Source organism: Corvus moneduloides, chromosome 11 (genome assembly GCF_009650955.1).
Source record: "Corvus moneduloides isolate bCorMon1 chromosome 11, bCorMon1.pri, whole genome shotgun sequence".
Taxonomy (NCBI): Eukaryota; Metazoa; Chordata; class Aves; order Passeriformes; family Corvidae; genus Corvus; species Corvus moneduloides.
Genome location: NC_045486.1, coordinates 21,490,330 through 21,508,679, shown reverse-complemented (window position 1 = coordinate 21,508,679; position 18,350 = coordinate 21,490,330). Strand labels below are relative to the sequence as shown.

General features: G+C 44.7%; 1 protein-coding gene across 4 annotated transcripts; it reads left to right on the top strand.

Annotated features, from left to right (window-relative positions):
- The first annotated feature begins 9 nt into the window (after positions 1 to 9).
- Positions 10 to 18,025, top strand: CARD19 (caspase recruitment domain family member 19). 4 transcript variants are annotated; one of them, XM_032120579.1, is made up of 7 exons: positions 3,070 to 3,174; positions 3,789 to 3,893; positions 5,964 to 6,106; positions 7,947 to 8,100; positions 12,326 to 12,385; positions 14,259 to 14,330; positions 15,034 to 18,025. In XM_032120579.1, the coding sequence occupies exons 2-7, from the start codon at positions 3,887 to 3,889 to the stop codon at positions 15,144 to 15,146; spliced, it is 549 nt and encodes a 182-aa protein (XP_031976470.1). In that variant the 5' UTR covers positions 3,070 to 3,174; positions 3,789 to 3,886; the 3' UTR covers positions 15,147 to 18,025. The 4 variants fall into 4 exon arrangements, with proteins under 4 accessions (XP_031976468.1, XP_031976471.1, XP_031976469.1 ...); XM_032120577.1 differs by lacking the exons at positions 3,070 to 3,174; positions 3,789 to 3,893 and adding an exon at positions 10 to 227; XM_032120578.1 differs by lacking the exon at positions 3,789 to 3,893 and having other exon boundaries at positions 3,063 to 3,174.
- The last annotated feature ends 325 nt before the right edge of the window (positions 18,026 to 18,350 follow it).

Sequence of the window (18,350 nt, the reverse complement as noted above, 5' to 3'; positions counted from 1 at the left end):
CTGACTCCCAGGCGCGGAGAAGCAGCCTCCCATCGCTCCCGGCGGAGCTCTGCCGTCTGTCACAGCCGGACTCGCTCCCTCCCTGTTTACTTTCGCTTCTCCAAGTTGCCCGTGACCTCTGCTTCTCCCGGCAAGGAGGATTGCGCTGCGGCCGCCCCGCGTGGGACGTGTGCCGGGCACGGCACACACCCACCCCTGAAACCGATGGATGATGCTCTACAGAAGCTGTAAGTGCACACTTGTAACGAGGAATTTGGGCAAAACAACGGTCTGAAAGGTGCAAATCTGTGGGAACAGAAGTTCAGAGCCAGAGGGGCAGTGGCTCTGACGGGAGTGGCCAGCCCGTCCCTGCCTTCACATTTTCTTTCCCTTCTTAGAGCTTGTTTTTGTAAATTATTGACTAAAACTTGCTGAAAGGAGTCTAGTGCGCAATCTGAGCTTTTAAGAAATATTTTATTGTATTTTCTTAAACACAAAGAAAGACTTTGTTAGAGGAACTACTCGCGCTATCTGGATTCAATTTGTTGCTAAAGAGATTCAGTCCTCTGGCGGTGGGAAAATAACAAAGCGCATTCAGCAGTTAATAGGTAAAACAAAACACTACATGATGATGTTGCCAGGACAAGGGTGATATTTAGTAAGTCAAATAATTCACTCAAATAAACAAATCGGTCCGTTTAGAGGGAGGAAACAGTGCTGGCTTTTGAGATTAGCTAACCAGGAAATCAATCTGCTGGGAAATAAAACGTTGTTGCACAGATCACTTCGCTTGGGCACTAAATTCGGAGGCAGAACTCTGAAATGAATCAGTTTTGGAAAGGCCTTGGGCTCAGTCAGGAAGCGGGGGCTTCGAAGCGCGCCGCTCGCCCCGGGAGCGGTTTGAAGTCCGCGTTTCTCGCCTCGCTGCTCGCGTACATCGCTGTGACCGCGACCGGGATGCGGCTTCCACATCCGGCTGTGGCCTGTGGATGTCACGGATTGCACCATGGCAGGGCATGCGGCGCCCAGCCCCAGCCGGGTCCTTGCCTCCCAGGGAGCGCGGCTGCCTCTGCTGTGCCCGTGGGGCTCCCCAAGGGTCTGTCTGTCCAAGGCAGACCTAACAGCGATCCTGCTGCAAAAGTCTTGCGTGCCACCGGCATGAGGAGGAGATATGTTTAACCTCTGCTTCTTGTGTATTTATCCGAGTCTGTAGGATAAAAATATCTCCAGGCAGTGTGGTACTGTGCATCGCAGCATTCCTGAGGGATTGATTTTCACTTCCACTTCACTCACCGTGCTTGGAATCACTGTGTGCTGAAACACATTTAGACTTATATTAGAGATTTCAGCCCGTGTCACACTAAGATGACCAGGTTTTCTGTTCAGTGGTCTAGATTCCAGTAGTTTAAAAAGTCCTAAAAGTTTTTAAATTTAGAATTTCTAAAATTTCTAAAAGTTTCCAGGGAAACTTTTTAGCAGAGCACAAAATGCAGTGAATTCACAGAGGTATAAAAGGATCATAAAAACAAATCCTCAGCACAGCATTCCCCCCAGTGCTTCTTAATATTAGGTAACTCCTCTTGCTGTAATGTTTTAATATACAAAAATTTTAACATATGAAAGTGAATCGTAGAATACAAGAATGATTTGGGTTGGAAGGGACCTTTAAGATCATCTTGTTCCAAGTCCCTGCCATGGGCAGGGGCACTTTGCAGTGTGCCAGGTAGCTCAGCCCCATTCAAAATAGTCTTTAAAAGATATGACAAAAGGAGTAACAAAATTCCAAGTTCCTTTCCACAAGGTTCCTGTTTCTTTACTAAAATACATTGCCAAAATCACACCAATACAGGTGTGATCAAGGCCTCCATGTGCAACAATAATAATTAAAAAAAAATTTTCATTCTGTTAGGAAGATCTGGATTCCAGAGGGTAAATAGAATAAGCCCAGGATGTTTATACTCTAGTGATCTTCTCAAGGATATGCACCACGAATGCCACAGCATTTGACAGCACAAAAAATATTTCAGTGAAGTGTTTTCCCCATGTTCTTGCAGTTTCCAGAGATGAAGCTGCTTTGTTGTGTACAGAGATATAGATCAACATGTTAAAGAGTAAGCATGGGGCTGCAGGTATCTCGTTTGTTAATGGAGGTGCATTAAATTGTGTGAGATGCAACAGTTTTGGCTGCGGCCACCGGGGAGGTCTCACGATGAGCTCCTTGCATCGTGATGGGGCACAGGGTGGGACATGGCGTTCTTGGGAGAGCTGTGCCACACTAGGAGCTGCACCCTGGCAGGGAAGGCCAGACTCTGAAAGCAAAGGTGACAGTATCACAGAGAGAAATGATCCAGAAGAAAGCGTCAGGACTGCCGGGGTAACTCTGCCAGTCAAAATGCTGCCCCAGGACTAGTCTGGGTGTGCCCAGGGGTGCCCCAAGCTCCATCTCCAGGGCTGTGCTGGGTGTAACACTACACCCCCTGTGATACCTCGAAGTGGTGGCTCTCACAAACATTCCACAGATTTGCTTGTACTTTTTCCCTCATGAAGTTAAATAGCCCAATTAATTAGATGCTTCTCTGCAACCTTTTCTGTGAGAGAAGTTGTCCCTGCTCATTGGGCTTGAGTCACTACCTGCCCAATGTACCTTATGTGTCCAGCTGCACTTAAGTGCGTGCTGTGCTGCAGCACAAGGAAAATATAAATTCTACATGCATATTGTAAAGATGTAGACATGGTATATTGGGCAGTGAAATTACTTCTGGAAAAGGAAATTGCGGCTTTACTAATTATGCATTAATTGTTTAAAAACTCATCGCTGTGCAAGTCTAAATTCATGCTTCTGCACTGGACGGCCTGGTGAGCACAGACATTTTAAGAACTGTTTTACCTCGAAGCTGTCAAGGCGATGGGAAACCCCGGTGTGGGCTCAAGGGGGCGCAGGGCTGCCCGCCCCGGCACCGCCCCGGTACCGCCCCGGCACCGCCCCGGCACCGCCCCGGCTCCTCCGGCCGCCAGCGCCCCCTGCGCTCCCTTCCGCCGGCTCTGCACTTCCCCCGCCCCGCCTCCGGGCCCGGGAGGCGGTGCCCAGCGCCGGCCGCCCCGGCCGGGCCCGCCCCGGCCCTGGCAGGAAGGCCGAAGGCCGCAGTCCGAAGGCGGTAGCCCGCGGGCCGGGCGGGGCCGGGGCTGCCATGGCCGGTGAGTGCGGGACGGGCAGGGTCCGGGGACCCTCCGCGGCTTCGTGAGGCGCCGCCGCGCTCCCGGGCCCGGGCCGGAGCCCCCGGGGGCCGCAGCGCCGGTGTTGCGGTGTCTCGGCGCCGGCCCGGTGGCCCCGCGGGTTTGGCTGCGCGGCCCGGCCGTGGGTCGGGGTGTTCGCCCGCGGGGCCGTGGACCGGCCCGGCCCTGGGCAGCGCCGCGGGGTCTCCGCTCGGCCGGGCCGCTGTGACAGCGCGGGCTGGGCTGGGCTGGGCGCGGGGCTCAGGGCAGCAGGTGCGAGCGGAGCCCCAGCCTGGTGTGTCCAGGTGTAGCTGGGCAGTGCCACGTTTCACACCCTGGCACACTGGCTGCATGTTGTGTGGCAGCGAAATCTGCTCTTTACCTCCAGCCTCCATCCAGCTCGCTGGGATTGTGCCTTTACACCTGGGGAGCACACAGGCTATCCTGGTAACTCAAAGGCCCTGTTGTTTTAGCCATCGTATGGAGCTTGGAGGACTGGGACTGTGTGTAACCTAATGTCACACTCGAGTATCAAATGTCTTTTAATATTTTGCTCACTGCAGTTTTGCTATGTTTTCCTCTTCTGTTTTTAAAAGCTATTTCAAGTAAAAATGATTTACCGAAGTCTACAATTCCCTGACAGGAGGGTGTAGCCAGGTGGGTGTCAGTCTTCTCCCAAGCACCAAGCGACAGGATGAGAGGTAATGGCCTCAGGTTGCACCAGAGGAGGTTTAGGTTGGATCTTAAGGAAAATTTGTTCATTGAAAGGGTTGCCCAGGCCTGGTACACGCTGCCCAGGGCAGTGGTGGAATCACCATCCCTGGAAATGTTCAAAAAATATGTGGTTGTGGCACTCCAGGACATGGTTTAGTGCTGAACATGGTGATGCTGGATTGATGGTTAGACTCAGTAGTCTTAAGGTTCTTTTCCAGCCTAATGATTCTATGATTCTCTTGGCGTGCTGTCAGAGACTCTTGACTTCTAGTAACTTGCCAGTAGCACATGGCAGTGGGTAGCAGGGGAGGGCAGCATCTTGTTTTTCACCTCTATCATCCTTCCAGCCCAGAGGAGCAGACCAGTTGCTCTTCATTGTGGTGCATTTGGTAACCAGTGCCATCTGATCATCTCAGACAATTTCTCTGCAGCCAGACTCCTTAAATCCTCAACATCCCTTTCTTGGGCTCTCGAAAGGGAAGAGCCAAAACTAGATTAATCTAATACTTTGTTGAGAGAGACTTCTTCCTCTTTTTCCTGCAACACTTCTGAAAGGAGCTGCCATGGACACATACAAATGGTTTTGATTGTCTGATCCAAACCTTCAAGGTTTTGGTTGCCAGCTTTCCTGTATAATGTTTATGAAAATTACCCAGGAGTTTTACAGGAAGTAGCAGCTTGTGTTTGCACTGCACAGCAGACACCACTGAGGTTTCTGGAGTGGATGTTTGCAAGTTCTGTGTGTTACAGAGAATGTCAGAGAGCTGCATTGGGTTTTCTGTCTGTTGTATTTAAATTTATCTCCTTAATGATCCTGTCTGTTTGCTTGATAAACTTAAGAAGGCTTTTAAGGGGAAAACAAACCACAGATGAAACCATAATAAAGATACAGTGGTGTCAGAGACAGTGTCAAGAGTCCTTATGTAAATATTAGTGGAGTTATTAATTGGGAATGTGTACCTGCCTGACTTTAAGGTGGTTGGCAGCATTTATGCTCCCAGGACCCAGGTGTGGATGAGAGTGCTTACATGTTGCAGCGTGGCAAGGAAGGGCTGATCTCAGCCTACAAATTTGAAATGCAGCTGTATTTATTAATTTACTGTGATAAATATGAAGTGGCAATGCAGCTCCTTCAGGCCCTGTGGCTTTATCCAGAAGGGCAGTGAAAGTAGATCATGGAGAAATGTATGTAGGGGATTGCGACAGACAAAATCCTGTTTGATGTTCCTTGTACAGAAAGCAACATGAGGTTTTTTTATGCTAAGAATAGTTAAGCAGAACCAAAATTACAAAGGGGTTTTTGGCAACCAATATAACCTGAAAGTTCTGGTTTGTGTTGTGCCAGTGGCTAGTGACAGCTTTCAGGGACCACACACCTCACCACAGGCATATGGAGCAGGAGTGCAAAGGTTTGTCCGACATCCTGGCTGCTGCCAGGGTCTGGCATGTCCCTGCCTAAGTTAGGAATTGTCTCTGACAAACTCCCTGTGAACACTGCTATTAAATCAGGAAGAACTTTAGAAAGAGTGTCCCTGTTACCCTGATGTTTTTTCTGCAGATGCTGTAGCAGACAGTCTGGCACCTTATGGTCATGTATGATAAGTTTTTTTATGAGCCTTGTTATTCCAAGAGCAGAATCAGAGCATCCCATTGGAGGGGAGAAGCATCTTGCAGGTGCCCTAAATGTCATAATCTGACTTTATAAGTGATAGAAAATTTATCTTCAGTGATTTATTAACTATAGGGCTGTATTTGATTAAATATCCATCTGAGCTTGACTTCTAAATTATTTAGAACCTTCTCCCTCTGGAAAGAGAGAGGCAGTAGGAGTGACCAGCCAGGAGTTCGAATTTGTATAATTTCAAGTGGATGTGTCTTTGAAAGTACATGGCAGTGTTGTGTTTCCTTAACACATAGTTCAGCTCTCTAATACTAGGTGGTGGTGATAATTTTATTGTAGCGATTTAATTACTGGTAGGAAAATAAAACTTATGGAATTTTAAAATGGCTTGTTAATTAACTGCTGTGGTTTGTTCTGTGTGTTATTTTATCTCTAGATCAGTCATATTGTCATCGGCTGCAGCATGACATGTATTTCCTTACAAGCACTAGCCGACTGAATGAGCAAGTGGTTGATAAAATTGTTCTTCAGCTTAACAGAGTCTATCCCCAAATTCTTACCAATGAAGAAGCAGAAAAGGTAATTTGATGAATTTTGCTGTATCTCTGACTATTGTGTTGCTTTTGTGGGTCACTAACCCATCTGCCCTCTTCCTGATACTACTCTTGGTGCCACATGCAGCTGGTCTGCCCCCCACCTCCTGCTTGCTGACCAGTTGTATCTGGCATCTCATGTAAGAGGAGCAGTCACAGGGCTGGCACGTTCCCTGGTCATGAGAGAGAACACTCTCTTCAGCAGCAGCTTAATGCCACGGTCCCTGCCATGACCAGGAGCACGCAATCGTACAGCCAGTCCGTGGGCAGGAGGGCACCCATCCTGTGACCACATGCCTGGCGTGCCTGTCTCCTCACATGAGGTGGTGTGGAGTGGCTCACCAGCTCATCTGTGCTGCATCCATCTCTGTCCACAAAATCACCTATATTAGCTCAATCAGTTTCGGCAACCAATTAATAATTTTAAGTATTGGTAGAGAAGTATGGAGCTGTGGGAAGTAGATGGAGTTAGTACTATCTTGCAGTGGTGTCACCATGTATGGAGGAAGGCCACCCTCCCTGACATGAAGCTCTCAAAAATGGGTAGCTGTTTTTAGGGAGAAAGAGCTTCTAAGCTTGTGTGGAGACAAAATTAAAGTCAGCTAAGAGCTTCCCCAATCCTGCTTATAATAGTTTGTACTTGCCCTCTGCTGGCTTCATGTCTGCACAGGGTTTTGACGTATCAGTATTTTAACGTCAGGAAAAATAGGTCCAATTCTGCCATAATCAAACTCCATGGGGACACTTAGTGTTTTGTGGTACAGAGCAGAGTTAGATCATTAGCTGAGCAAGTCTCGCCGCTTCCTCAAGAGCTTCAAAATAAATCCATAAAGAATCTGTGAAACATGATTTGTGACTTCTGCACTTAGGCAGAAATGAACTGCTGTTTTATGCGTCCAGGCAAGTTCGTGTCAACTCTATTGAGTGTTTAGGAATCTTATAATCTCAGCTGTATCTTGTAGACCCTGTGGGAATGTTGTCAGAATAAGGAGTGTTGTGTAAAATCTGTGGCATTCCTGTCCCCCTCAAGCAGGAATTGTTCCTAACTCAGTATGCTCCAAAGGTTATCCGCTGTGCTTCTATGAAATATGATGCTTTGCTGGAAATGGCTTTGGATTTTTTCCAAATAAACTGAAATCAGTTTGATGTATAAGGCTAGGGATGCATTTTCCTTCTCTTTGTAAGGTCTCCTAATACTCATCACATTTAGCACTACAGAAAAAACGTATTTTCATCTGCAGCTGCTTGCCAACCTGATTAATGGGAATTTGTGCCTGTTGAAGTGGGTACACAGCAGTTAATTGTGCTGGAAACAATGAAAAAACAATGAAATATATAATCTTGGGATGATGAACACTTCAGTATTGGGACTAGGATAAGCAGTTTAAAGTGCCTTTTTGGGGATCATTACTTGGCAGCTAAGGGCAAACTTGAAAGCATCAAACTTTATATCAAATTATAAGATTTGCTGAAATTTTCTATCTGCAGCTGTCAGAATTAAACTGTAGAATAGCAAGTACTGTGTTAGCTTGGATGCAGGGAAGACATCAAATGCAGAGTGGCTTTCACTTGATCAGGACAAAAAAAAAGCAGGAGGGGAGGCAGAGACAATATACTCTCCATCAGACAGTGCTGACCACATGAAGCTCAGTGCTGTGCAGTACATGTATGTCCTTTTTATGTTTCCCTTGTTTTTTTTGGCCCATTCTTCTAGTAAATATCAAAGAAGCTCCATAACTTTGCTCCCTGGCATAGTGATGAAAAATTGATCTCTCAATCTCTCTTCTGTTTTAGTCTCTCTTCTGATGAGTACTTTTCTCTTACAGTTCAGGAATCCAAAGGCATCACTCCATACCAGACTCTCAGATCTGTTAAAACACCTCCAAAAGAAAGGAGACAGACACTGTCAGGAATTTTACAGGGCTCTGCAGATCAATGCTGAACAGCTGTTTAATGACCTGCCAAGCAGGAAAATCTTGAGTAAGTTGACTTGTGAGTTGATTGAGTTGTGGATTTCCTCACCAATGTAAAACCTCATTTCAGATGCAGTGTAGGTCATTTAAACAACCTAAACAGGTTATAAATAATATAAATAAACAAGTTACTTAAATAATTTTGGGGTATACCTTAATTCTTTCTGACTCGAGTTTTCCAAAAGTTGTAAGGGGATTTGACTTCTTGTTACTTGGGATTAGTGTGGGCAAAACTCTTTGCTTGTTTTGAAATATGAAATACATCTTTAAAGCAATTTAAGTGCAAGATGTCAGACAGCTATATAACTGCTATGAATCACAGCTTCTCTTTCATAGCCATTGTTACATAATGGCTTATTTATTTCCTCTATGTTTATTCTGACTTGTAGCACAGGCAACCGGAGAAACGTTACAAACCTCTAATTTGTTAAGCTCAAAAGTCTGCTGACCCAGAACCTTGGCCTCCCCTCAATTCCATAAATCTCCTCATTGTGTCTAGTTTAACGTGAAGCACACATTCATAGGCCCTTGCACAGATGGACTGTGATATTAAAATCACTTAGGACTTGTTTTGTGCAGTGACAGACCTGACCGATGTCCGTAAAGCTGCCCCCCAAATACACTTGTATGTACTTCAGAAGGACTGAGGCTCATACAGATTTGATTCTGTATTGCAGAGGAGCTCATTTCTTTAAGGAAAGGTTTCAAGCCTGACTTGCCAGTGTGGGATAATGCTTGCTGCTATGTACTGGTCTTTTTTTTTTCCCCTACCTAAGAAACACCGAGAAGAACACTGTTCCAAGTGTATGGGAAATACATTCAGGCATCCCATACTGAAATGACTTGAGGAACTTGAGGGAAAGCTCCCACGTTTACCTAAGGAAGTAGCAGTTTAAGAAATCCTGATAAAGTATCTACCAGCTCTAATGCTTCACTAGTCAGTTGATTTCTAGTTGTAAGAAACTCCATCAGGTGCCAGGGGAAATTACAGACGTGAGGCAAACTCCAGTGACATTCAAACCATTAGTCCAAAAGTCTGTAGGTTGACCTCTGTTATTTATACAGTGAAAATGTAATGTAAAATTGTAATTACCTTCATTTTGTCTTCCATTTTGAAAGAAGCAATTTGTATCTACCCAGCACAAACTGATGGAAGGCCATTTTCCTGTCTACACAGGGAGGCTGCAGCGTTACCCCACATCCATACCTGAACCTTTTTGAACTGGGGAAGTCTGGGCCTATCCTGCCTCAGAATCTCAAATGAGCCCCAATCCCAATTGATTGAGCCTCACAGCGGCTTGAAGGCAGTGCTTTGATCTGATGTTCACCTTGCAGAAATTGTGCACTTTGGGGATCAGGCTCTTCAATCAAATTGTCTTGGATCTATCATTTTTACTCTGGTAGAGCTCAAGAAACAGGTTTTTCTGCCAGGCTGACTAGAAGTTAGCAGACAGCCTTTATGAATTAAGAGCAGTTTGAGAAGTCTTAGTGTAGTCACTAAGAATAAAATTTCTAGACTGTTTTGATGTTTGAGAGTTGAAGCTTTTTTAATGTTCAGTAGCACATTCTACAAGCCATTTTTGAATATGTACCTTTACAAGGAGACTTGGATAGAGCCTGTGGGATGTTTTCACTTTTAGCTGGAGCAGAAGCATGCTCATCCTTGCACATTATTTACGTGGTGACTCTGAGCTTTCCTCAGGTAGCCACGAGTAGGCAGGGTTAGGGTTTCTCGTGTTCAGACTATGCATAGCAAATACCTGTGCTAGAAGTGCTTCATGTTAAACATACAGCTCCTTGTGGCACCAGAAAACTGTTTTGCTGCTGCTGCAAAGGGACTTCAGTAACCATCAAAAGTAATTGAATGCTCTGTTACCTTGGTACAGTCTTTTATGTTACCATCCTCAGAAGGATGAGGATAATTTAAAGAACTGAGTTAAAATGTTGCTGTGTGCTGAGGTTCGGCAGCTTCTTCCTGTTGACCTGAGAAATAAATATTGAGATGACTGTGTTAATACGCTTGCTGCTTCTTAGAGTTCTGTAATTAAAACAAATGTCTGCAGTCTGGATTGAATGGTTAAGAAACATCTGTGCAGCTTTTTAAGCTAAAACAGCAAACACTTTTATTCTTCAGGAAAAGCTCCTTTATCAATATGAGGAGTAACTTCTCATTTAAGTAAACTTGGACATTTTCAGTATTAAAGGCATTATCCTTCAGACCTCCAACACGCACATTTCGTTACTTGAATGTTACTCCTTGGAAGCGCTCCCTGGAGTCTTCAAGGCCAGGGTCTGTGGGGTCCTGAGTGCCCTAGTCAGTGGAAGGTGTCTCTGCCCATGGCAGGAGGTTGAAACTGGATGGTCTTTAGGGTCCCTTCCAACTCAAACTGTGCTATCTTTCCATAATACGATTGGCAGCAGTTGTTAAATTTAGCACAAAGCATTTACAGAATTGCGGCTAGAATTTGTAAATGTTAAGGAAAAGGAGAATCCCTAACATGGGGATTTTTTTCTAGATGCAGACTGAGCTGCAACAAGCAGCATTACAAACAGTTGGAATAATTATTGATGAGGACATGGATGAACCATGGCCAGGACTGAGTTCTGTAATAGATTACATGCAGCTATACATAGGACAGATTTTTTCTAAGAGGAAATCCTTTCAAATATTTCTTTTTCATTTTTAAGACAGCTTTAAAATTTGTGCTAGAACAAAATTTCTTTGCCTGAAGTGTAAATTGCCAGTGAAATGTCTGGTAATGTCTGAACATTCCCACTAGAGGGTGGGTAAGGCACACGGTGTGGGCAGCCTCGGAGCTGTTGAGGCAAACCAGAGTTTCCAAGGGACTCAGAAAAAGTTTTTATTTCTCTCCGTGCTGACATAGGCTAAAAGGATAAAGGCTCCTATCAGCCACACGCAGCGATAGACATGGCAGAGATTTGTCTGTGCTCTTCTGTGCAGTGTGAGGATTTCCTAGGGAGGACATCAGCACCCCAAGGAGGCAGGCTGGGTGAGGCTGCTGGGGGCACACAGTGCTCACAGAGGCTTTGCAGCAATCCTTGCTGCTTCAGTGACTCTCAGGCTTCACAGCAAAGTGCTCCAGATGCTTCTGTCGTGCTCCAGTGCCATGGCCTGTCCTGCCACGGAGAGGGATGTCCTTAGCAGGGGAGATGGATGTTCCGCTGTTGCTGCCTGGGTGGACAGGGCAGTTTTTGAGGTACCTCTCCTAGATCCAGGTGTCATGTGGAAGGAGAGCAGTTGAAACTGATCAGTCTTAAATTCTTCCCTATTGGCAGGCAGATTCAGAGCTCTTACTTTTTTTCCTTTCCTTTTTTAACCCTCTTAACCCTTTGATGGTTGGACTTGGTGATCTCAGAGGTCTTTTCCAACCTATATGATTCTGTGATTCTGTGACTGCAAAAAGGTTTGGCTGAAAACAGTTGTTTTGCAGATTGGGGATGTGTTATGGAAAGTCACTCCTATGCCATGTCTGGTGACAGCTGTGCATGCCCCTTCTGCAGACAGCGTGATCTCCACATCCATGTGGCAAAGGCAGCTCTGAACGTGTCTTTCTGCCCAGAGTGGAAACTACGGAACACCTTGTCTTAAGGCCAGCCTCCTTTTCTACTAGAATTTGCAGAAAGATAGAGGTCAAAATTACTTGTGCCAAATGTTGGCATAGAGAACCTCCAGAGTTTTAAAGAAGCTGGGCATGTCTTCAGCTGAGACCTGCGTTTAGTAAATAATCTCCACCAAGAAGTTTTTTCTATGTGCTTTACCTGCTAAATACATCAATGCCAGAGATTTGCTCAAGAAAAAGAATGGCGATATGTTAAATTATAGAGGTATTTTCAGATTAGTGCATCTGTTAACGAATAGTTTGTATTTATTACAATGAAAATTGCTGGCATTGTGAAAGGATTATCTCCTGCTTTCCTAACTTGGGAAACAAGTGTAATGTTATTTATGTGGTCAGTGCTTAAGCAGATCAGAGGTGGGGCTTCATGGGTGGGTTGTTTGTAGTTGCATTCAGATGACTCTGTACCTATGTCTTTCGATCAGTCCAGCTTTAACTCTAGCAATGATTTACCATTGGAGGGCTTAATACTTTATGGCAATATTGGATATTTTTCTGAAATGTGTTGTTTTGCACCATTTTGCATGTGCTGATTATGTTTGTTTGTTTGCTTGAGCTGAGTACTAACTTTTCATGTGTTGCTTTTATTTCTAGAAACCCCAGATCCCACAGAGATAGACACTGACAAGGAGCAATATATGCTAAATGACAGGGGTAAATAAATCATACAGTGTCACCGGATGGAATGGCTTTGCAGATTATGATGCAATTTATTATATCATGTAATTTGCACTTCATGTAACAACTACTTTGGCTTATGATGTCTTTACTGTCACAAGTTAAGGAGAATTAATGGAGGAAAATGTACTGAGCTACTGTTGAGGAAACCAGTGCCAGGAAATTGAAGAGACTGTAGAGTTTAATCAATATTTACAATGATATTACTTACACTATTACAGCTAAACTCTTAATTTTCTGTGATTTCTTCAATGCTTGAAGAGTCTATTCAGCTGCTGCTGTCTTTTGCATAAGGCCATCAATTACTTTCTGATACAACTTTCAAATTTTTTTCAATTTTTTTAAGCTCTCAATTTAATTAGAAATTGTTTGAAAGCAATGACAGAAAGGAAGGAAAAGCTTAAATATATTTTCCTTAGGAAAACATATTAATTATTTTCACCTTCCTCTGTTCACTGCCAGATTATAAAGACAAATATTTTATTCGCAGTAGGATATTTTGAAAAGGAAGATCTGAAAGAAAGATGAAGACTTCTCACAATTTATAATGAACTATTGTATCATTTAAGTTTAATATTTTATTTAGAGATTTAGATACAATAATGAACGATTCAAAACACCTTCTATGAATTATGCTTTTTTTTCCAGTTTCCTGAGAGAAAACTGAAATAAGGAGCAGAAACACTGTTTAACTCGATGTATATTTTTGTCTGTGGTGGTGGTGTTTCTCTGAATATTGAACCAAATTGCTGTTCAGACTTTCAACATTGCTGTTGCTGTTGGCAGCATAACAGCACAGGATGAACAGAGAAAGTGCTTGGAAATAAGAAAACGAAGTAATACTTTATTTTATTTTTACTTATTACTTTTTTTTTTTTTCTGAGCTGGCCTGAGACTAGAGATTGTTTGGTCACTAGCCACCCTCCTTTGGAGGTTACATGCCAAGGAGCAACCAAATCCTTGCCCCTTTGCTGTTTCTCCAGTGTCCTTGTCCACACAGTCAGCTCCAGGAATTTATTGAGGCACTACACTTGTCCTTAAATTGATAGGTGTCATTTAATTGTGTCTCTGTTTCTTGTGAAATAGCGACTACAAATAGAGGTGCAGATTAATTCTATCTCTGTTTCTAGTGAGATAGTTAATACAAATAGAATATTAGGTAATAAAGAAGCAGTTATAAATCTTTGTGCTGTTTTGTCAGTGGATAAGTATGAATTAGAAAGGTTTTATTGAACATCAGTACTGACCATCACCATTAAGCTGTGTGTAATTCGAGGCAGGCAGTTTCCAGGAGATTTGGCTTAGGTGCACATGTGGCTCTTTATCTCAGCCCCCAGGAGAATTGTAAACACAAACAAGAATATTTGCTCTTGCCAGAAAGTGGAGTTTGTGGGAAATCTGTGGGGAATGAAAAAAACCCTAAAAATGTGCCTCCTAGGGCTGCAGCCTCTTCCCCTGAGCAGGGCCTGGGATCATGTATGGAGTGAAGTGCCTGGCTGTGGGGGAGGCCAACAGCCTGGGGCGTGTTTGTTTAGTGTTTAAAGGGTGGGTTGCACGAAGTTTTAGTGAGGAAACATCTAAGGAAACTTTTCCTTAAAGTCCGTAGGCTGTAGCTAGATGAGCAGAGGGGAACAGGGAATGGTGGCAAAGCAACTGAAGTAAAAATTAATTGCAGTCTAGTAAATGTGCTTCATAGTACATTAGCTACAGAACATACAGAATTGTGAATGTGTTAGCTTCATTTGAATATGCTTAATTATGCATATTGATAGCAATTGGTAATTTATGAACTGAGCTAAACTTCTGCTGCCCGTTCTGTGTTAATGTGTTTCCTTCCCGTTTTCTCTAGGCCCAGTGTTTTTCCTGGCCTGTTTCAGCGTGGCTGCAGGACTGGCCCTGTTCTGGTATTGCTGTAACTCGGGTGAGCTACTCAGGGGCTTCTCTTGGCTGCCTTCCCTCAGCAGGGATGGAGTGAGCTGGGCTTGTCATCTGACAGGTCTGCTGAACAGGGTGGGACAAGGTGTCATCATTCATTAATGAGCTCAGGATACAAATTGCACAGCAGACATGCTGAGGTATAGATAATTTTGCCTAAAAAAGATGCCACAAATAGGGGCTCTTTTTAAAGACCGTAGTCACCTGAGTTCCTGTTGCTATAGCAATGGGTCATGATGCCCAGCAGTCATGAGACAGACCCAAAACCTTCTGGCTCCCACACCCCGTGGGAGCTGGTGGAAGCCTGACCAGTGCCAGGGCTGGAGGATGCTGGCTGGATTTGCTGAGTCCCAGCAGCTACAGCTGTCCCCATGCTGCTGGCTCTGGGTGTTGGCTCTGCCTGCCACCTGCCAGTCAACTGCTCCACACCATCCAGTGCTGTGCTCATCCAGTGTGAAGCTGCCCCCTTCCCTAACCAATCTCCTCTTCCTGTCTGAACTTGCAGCAATGAAACTGAACAGGTTCATTGTTTGCCTCTCTTGGCAGTTGATTTCTACAAATTTAAGGAAATGGGCTTTCCTCTAGAGTTATTTTCAATTGATTATTATTTTTTGCAGGTGCTGCTTCCTAGCTAAAATGAAATTTAACTGTGTTCACTTTCTCTTTTTCCTTTCATCATTCTGTTTTAGAAACACAAGCCATAGGAAGAGCCAGGAGAATCTTGGGCTTTTCTCCTATTATCATAGGAAGACATGTTAGAAATATTTGTATGTTGTATTTGGAAGACATACCAAGAAATTAAGGAAAAGCTGTCTCTTCACTTGTCTGTACAGTACGCCGGCCAAAGGAAGCCAGCGGTGCATAAATATTAATGTCCTATACTCATACCAAAGATTTCATTAACTAGCTTCATCAATAATTGCCTTGCCTCCAGATGTATTCAGAATTTCAGCTATAAATGTCCTTCTTTATGGGAACGGATCGTTTTATTTTTGTAAATGCTTATTTTAAAGTATTTATCGTTTGTATAAAAAAAATATTTTTACTACAAGCTTTAAAATGATCTCATAAGTGAGTGTGGGTCTGAAGCCATGTTTGCATATGTGTTTTCTCTACTGGAATGAAGGATCACAACTGTTTGAAGAACTCTGGCCTGTCTCTTGTGAGAATTAATTTAAGAAAAGCACTTGAACACATGCACTCAAAGCCTTACTAAGAAATGGATCTCTGTCTCAGAACTGTCTGTTTTGTCTAGATCCTTTATAGTCACTGCCTGAGCTCAGGTGGGCACTGGCACCTGTGAAAAGTTTATGGGGGCCAGTTCCCTTTATGTCTGCCTTGTATTCACTGTGACTTCTGATTCCCTGTTGGTGCCTCATCCCAGCCTGCCTTGTTCCTGATCACACTCAGCTGCTGGCCCTGGTTTGAATGCCCTGAAGCTGGTGCAGGCTGGTTCTCAGCCCATGGGGTGTTCCAGGGACTGGAATGTCTGACGTGAAGCACTTCAGACTACCAAGAAAATGCTCCAGATTTATTTAGCTTTCCCGTTCCCAGTGAAGTGATGGGAGGCTCTGCAGAGAGACCTGGAAAAACTGGAGGGCTGGGCAATCACCAACCCAGTGAAGTTCAACAAGGGAAAGTGCTGGATTCTGCACCTGGCATGGGGCAAGCCTGGATATACAGACAGGCTGGGGAACGAGATGCTGGAGAGCTGCATCATGGAAAGGGACCTGGGGGTCCTGGTCAGTGGAAAGTTGAATGTCAGTGCCCTGGCAGCGAGGAGGGGGCACCAGGCCCAGCATGGCCGGTCGGGCCAGGGAGGGCATTGTCCCGCTCTGCTCTGCACTGGGGTGGCCTCATGTCGAGTGCTGGGGGTAATTCTGAGCACCACAATATGAGAAAGACATTTAACTATTAGAGAGCTTCCAAAGGACACTTCCAGGGCTAGGGCAGCAACAGCTTCTCTGGGCAACCTGAGCCAGGACCTCCTTACCCTTACAGGGAACAATTCCTTCCCAGTATGGTACAGGAAAGTTTACTATGGCTAGGGCTATATTTCCTCCCTTCCTGAGGTAGCCTGAGATGAGGATGTCTCTCAGGGAAAAAGATTATCCAGAATGAGCTATGGGTTAGAGCTGGAAGGAGAAAGAAAAAATGAGTCTTGGTTCATCCTAGTGTGAAAGACCTAACAGCAAAGAATAGAAAATAATCTCTTCCTTCATTAGTGCCAGTTATTAATTTGAACAGTGAAAGTCAGGCTGCCTATAAACTTGGCATGTGCATTGGTTGGGAGACATTCTTTTTCTTGGAATATTTTTCTTTCAGGAGCTTGCTTCTCTGCAGGCACATCTATGCAGCACATATGGATAGTGATAATTCCATTTTCAGCTCCTGGAGGAAGCACATGTGCACCTGCAGAGGAGTCAGGTCCTTGTGGGCAAACAGTGTTATGGACTTGGGAATAAATCAAACAGGGTTTTGGATGAAGCTGCTGAGCTGCAGAATTCTGGTTTCCCTGGCAAGTAAAAAATAGCTTGGCCTTTGCTGCTGAAACTGTGCTGATATTGATTTATAAACGTGCTTCACTCTTTGTGCAGGGAGGTTGTCCTGGCTGGGTTGTAGGTGCTTCCATGCAGAGGGTAGAGGCCATCCTTGTGAACACCATGGTTCTCATGCTGCAGGCAGGAACTGTACAGGAGCTAAGGAGAAGCAACCTAGGCAGGGATGCTCTCCTGGAGAGCTGGATGTGCCCCTCGGGAAGGAGATGGGGGTGGGTTGTGCAGGTCATCGAGCCATTGGCTCCTGCCTGCTCAGCTTGTGCTGCTTTCCACCAGAGACTGTCCCCCTTTGCCGCTGAGTGATTTGTGCATGAATCCTGAGGGGAAGGGAATGGGGGATGATCTCCAGGTTCTTCAGCCCTAAGGCCTCCTGCTATCTAGCAAAAAATCATCTTCCTTCCCTGGTTGTATTTTTAATGAATGGGCATTTTGATTTAAAGTAAAGCTGAAGTGCCTCTGATTGTCCTGGTGGTAGTGTCAGGGCTGTCTCAATCCCAGGACAAGAGCTGTCCAGTGGGATCACCCTAGGCTGATGTGCAGGTACCGGCTTGAGCCATGAAGATGGTTAAGGCCGAGTGACGGGACTGTCTGTGTGCAGAGAGCTGGGAAGCAAAGTGACAGATCCTAGAATGAATTTGCACAATTCCATTTAAAGCCAGACTGCTATTTAAAGGACTTGGTGAAGGATGATACGCCTGATGAGCTGGAGTGGGAATGAAGTGATGATTCATTCTGGGATGCACTGGGCTGTTTTACAGCTGCTGGATGGAGTTGCAGTTAAAAGTGCCTTTGCCAAGGCAAAGTTACTCCTTTTGTTTCTTTCATTTGTCTTTATTTTTCTTGTACTGTAATAAACTGAAAACATATTTGGTCAAAAATGTGCCACTGTGGATGCTTTTCCCTGCCGTTCTATGTGCACAGATGCTACTCCATGTTATGCCATGCCTTGGCTGTGCTGCCAAGAATCGGTTTGCTGCACTTCACACGTCCTGTGTCCTGCAGTAATTTCTCTGTAGTAATTTCTCTGAATGTACATCTTCTTGAATCCTGTAGAAATTAATGGATTTCTTTTTTTAATGGGGTGAAGCTGGAAATTAAATTGAAATAAAATCTGAGAGAAGAATGCTGCTGTTTTTCTTGTAGTTAATGCATTGTTCTTCCTTCCAGAAGCGCCCTTTGGTTGTTGCCCTCCCGTGGCTGCCGATCAACCCCTCCTGGGCTCTGGCCTCTCATGGTTAAATTTTTCTGGGTATTTGCACCAGGATTTTTAACATTTTCACCTGCTTTCAAAATAGCAGTTTTTCTGCTTACCTTGTTTAGGGATCTGGAGTTAAACAGGACTCATCCGTTCAAAGACTGGGTGTCTTTGGGTTAATCCTCGATTTTGTGTCATTTTGGGAGTTCCAAGGGTCACTGCCCATGAAGCCTTGGAGATGCACTGGTGCTTG

Coding starts and splice junctions, on each gene's coding strand:
- CARD19 (XM_032120577.1), top strand. Junction 6,107..7,946: donor CCAATGAAGAAGCAGAAAAG/GTAATTTGATGA, acceptor TTTCTCTTACAG/TTCAGGAATCCAAAGGCATC. Junction 8,101..12,325: donor GCCAAGCAGGAAAATCTTGA/GTAAGTTGACTT, acceptor TTTTATTTCTAG/AAACCCCAGATCCCACAGAG.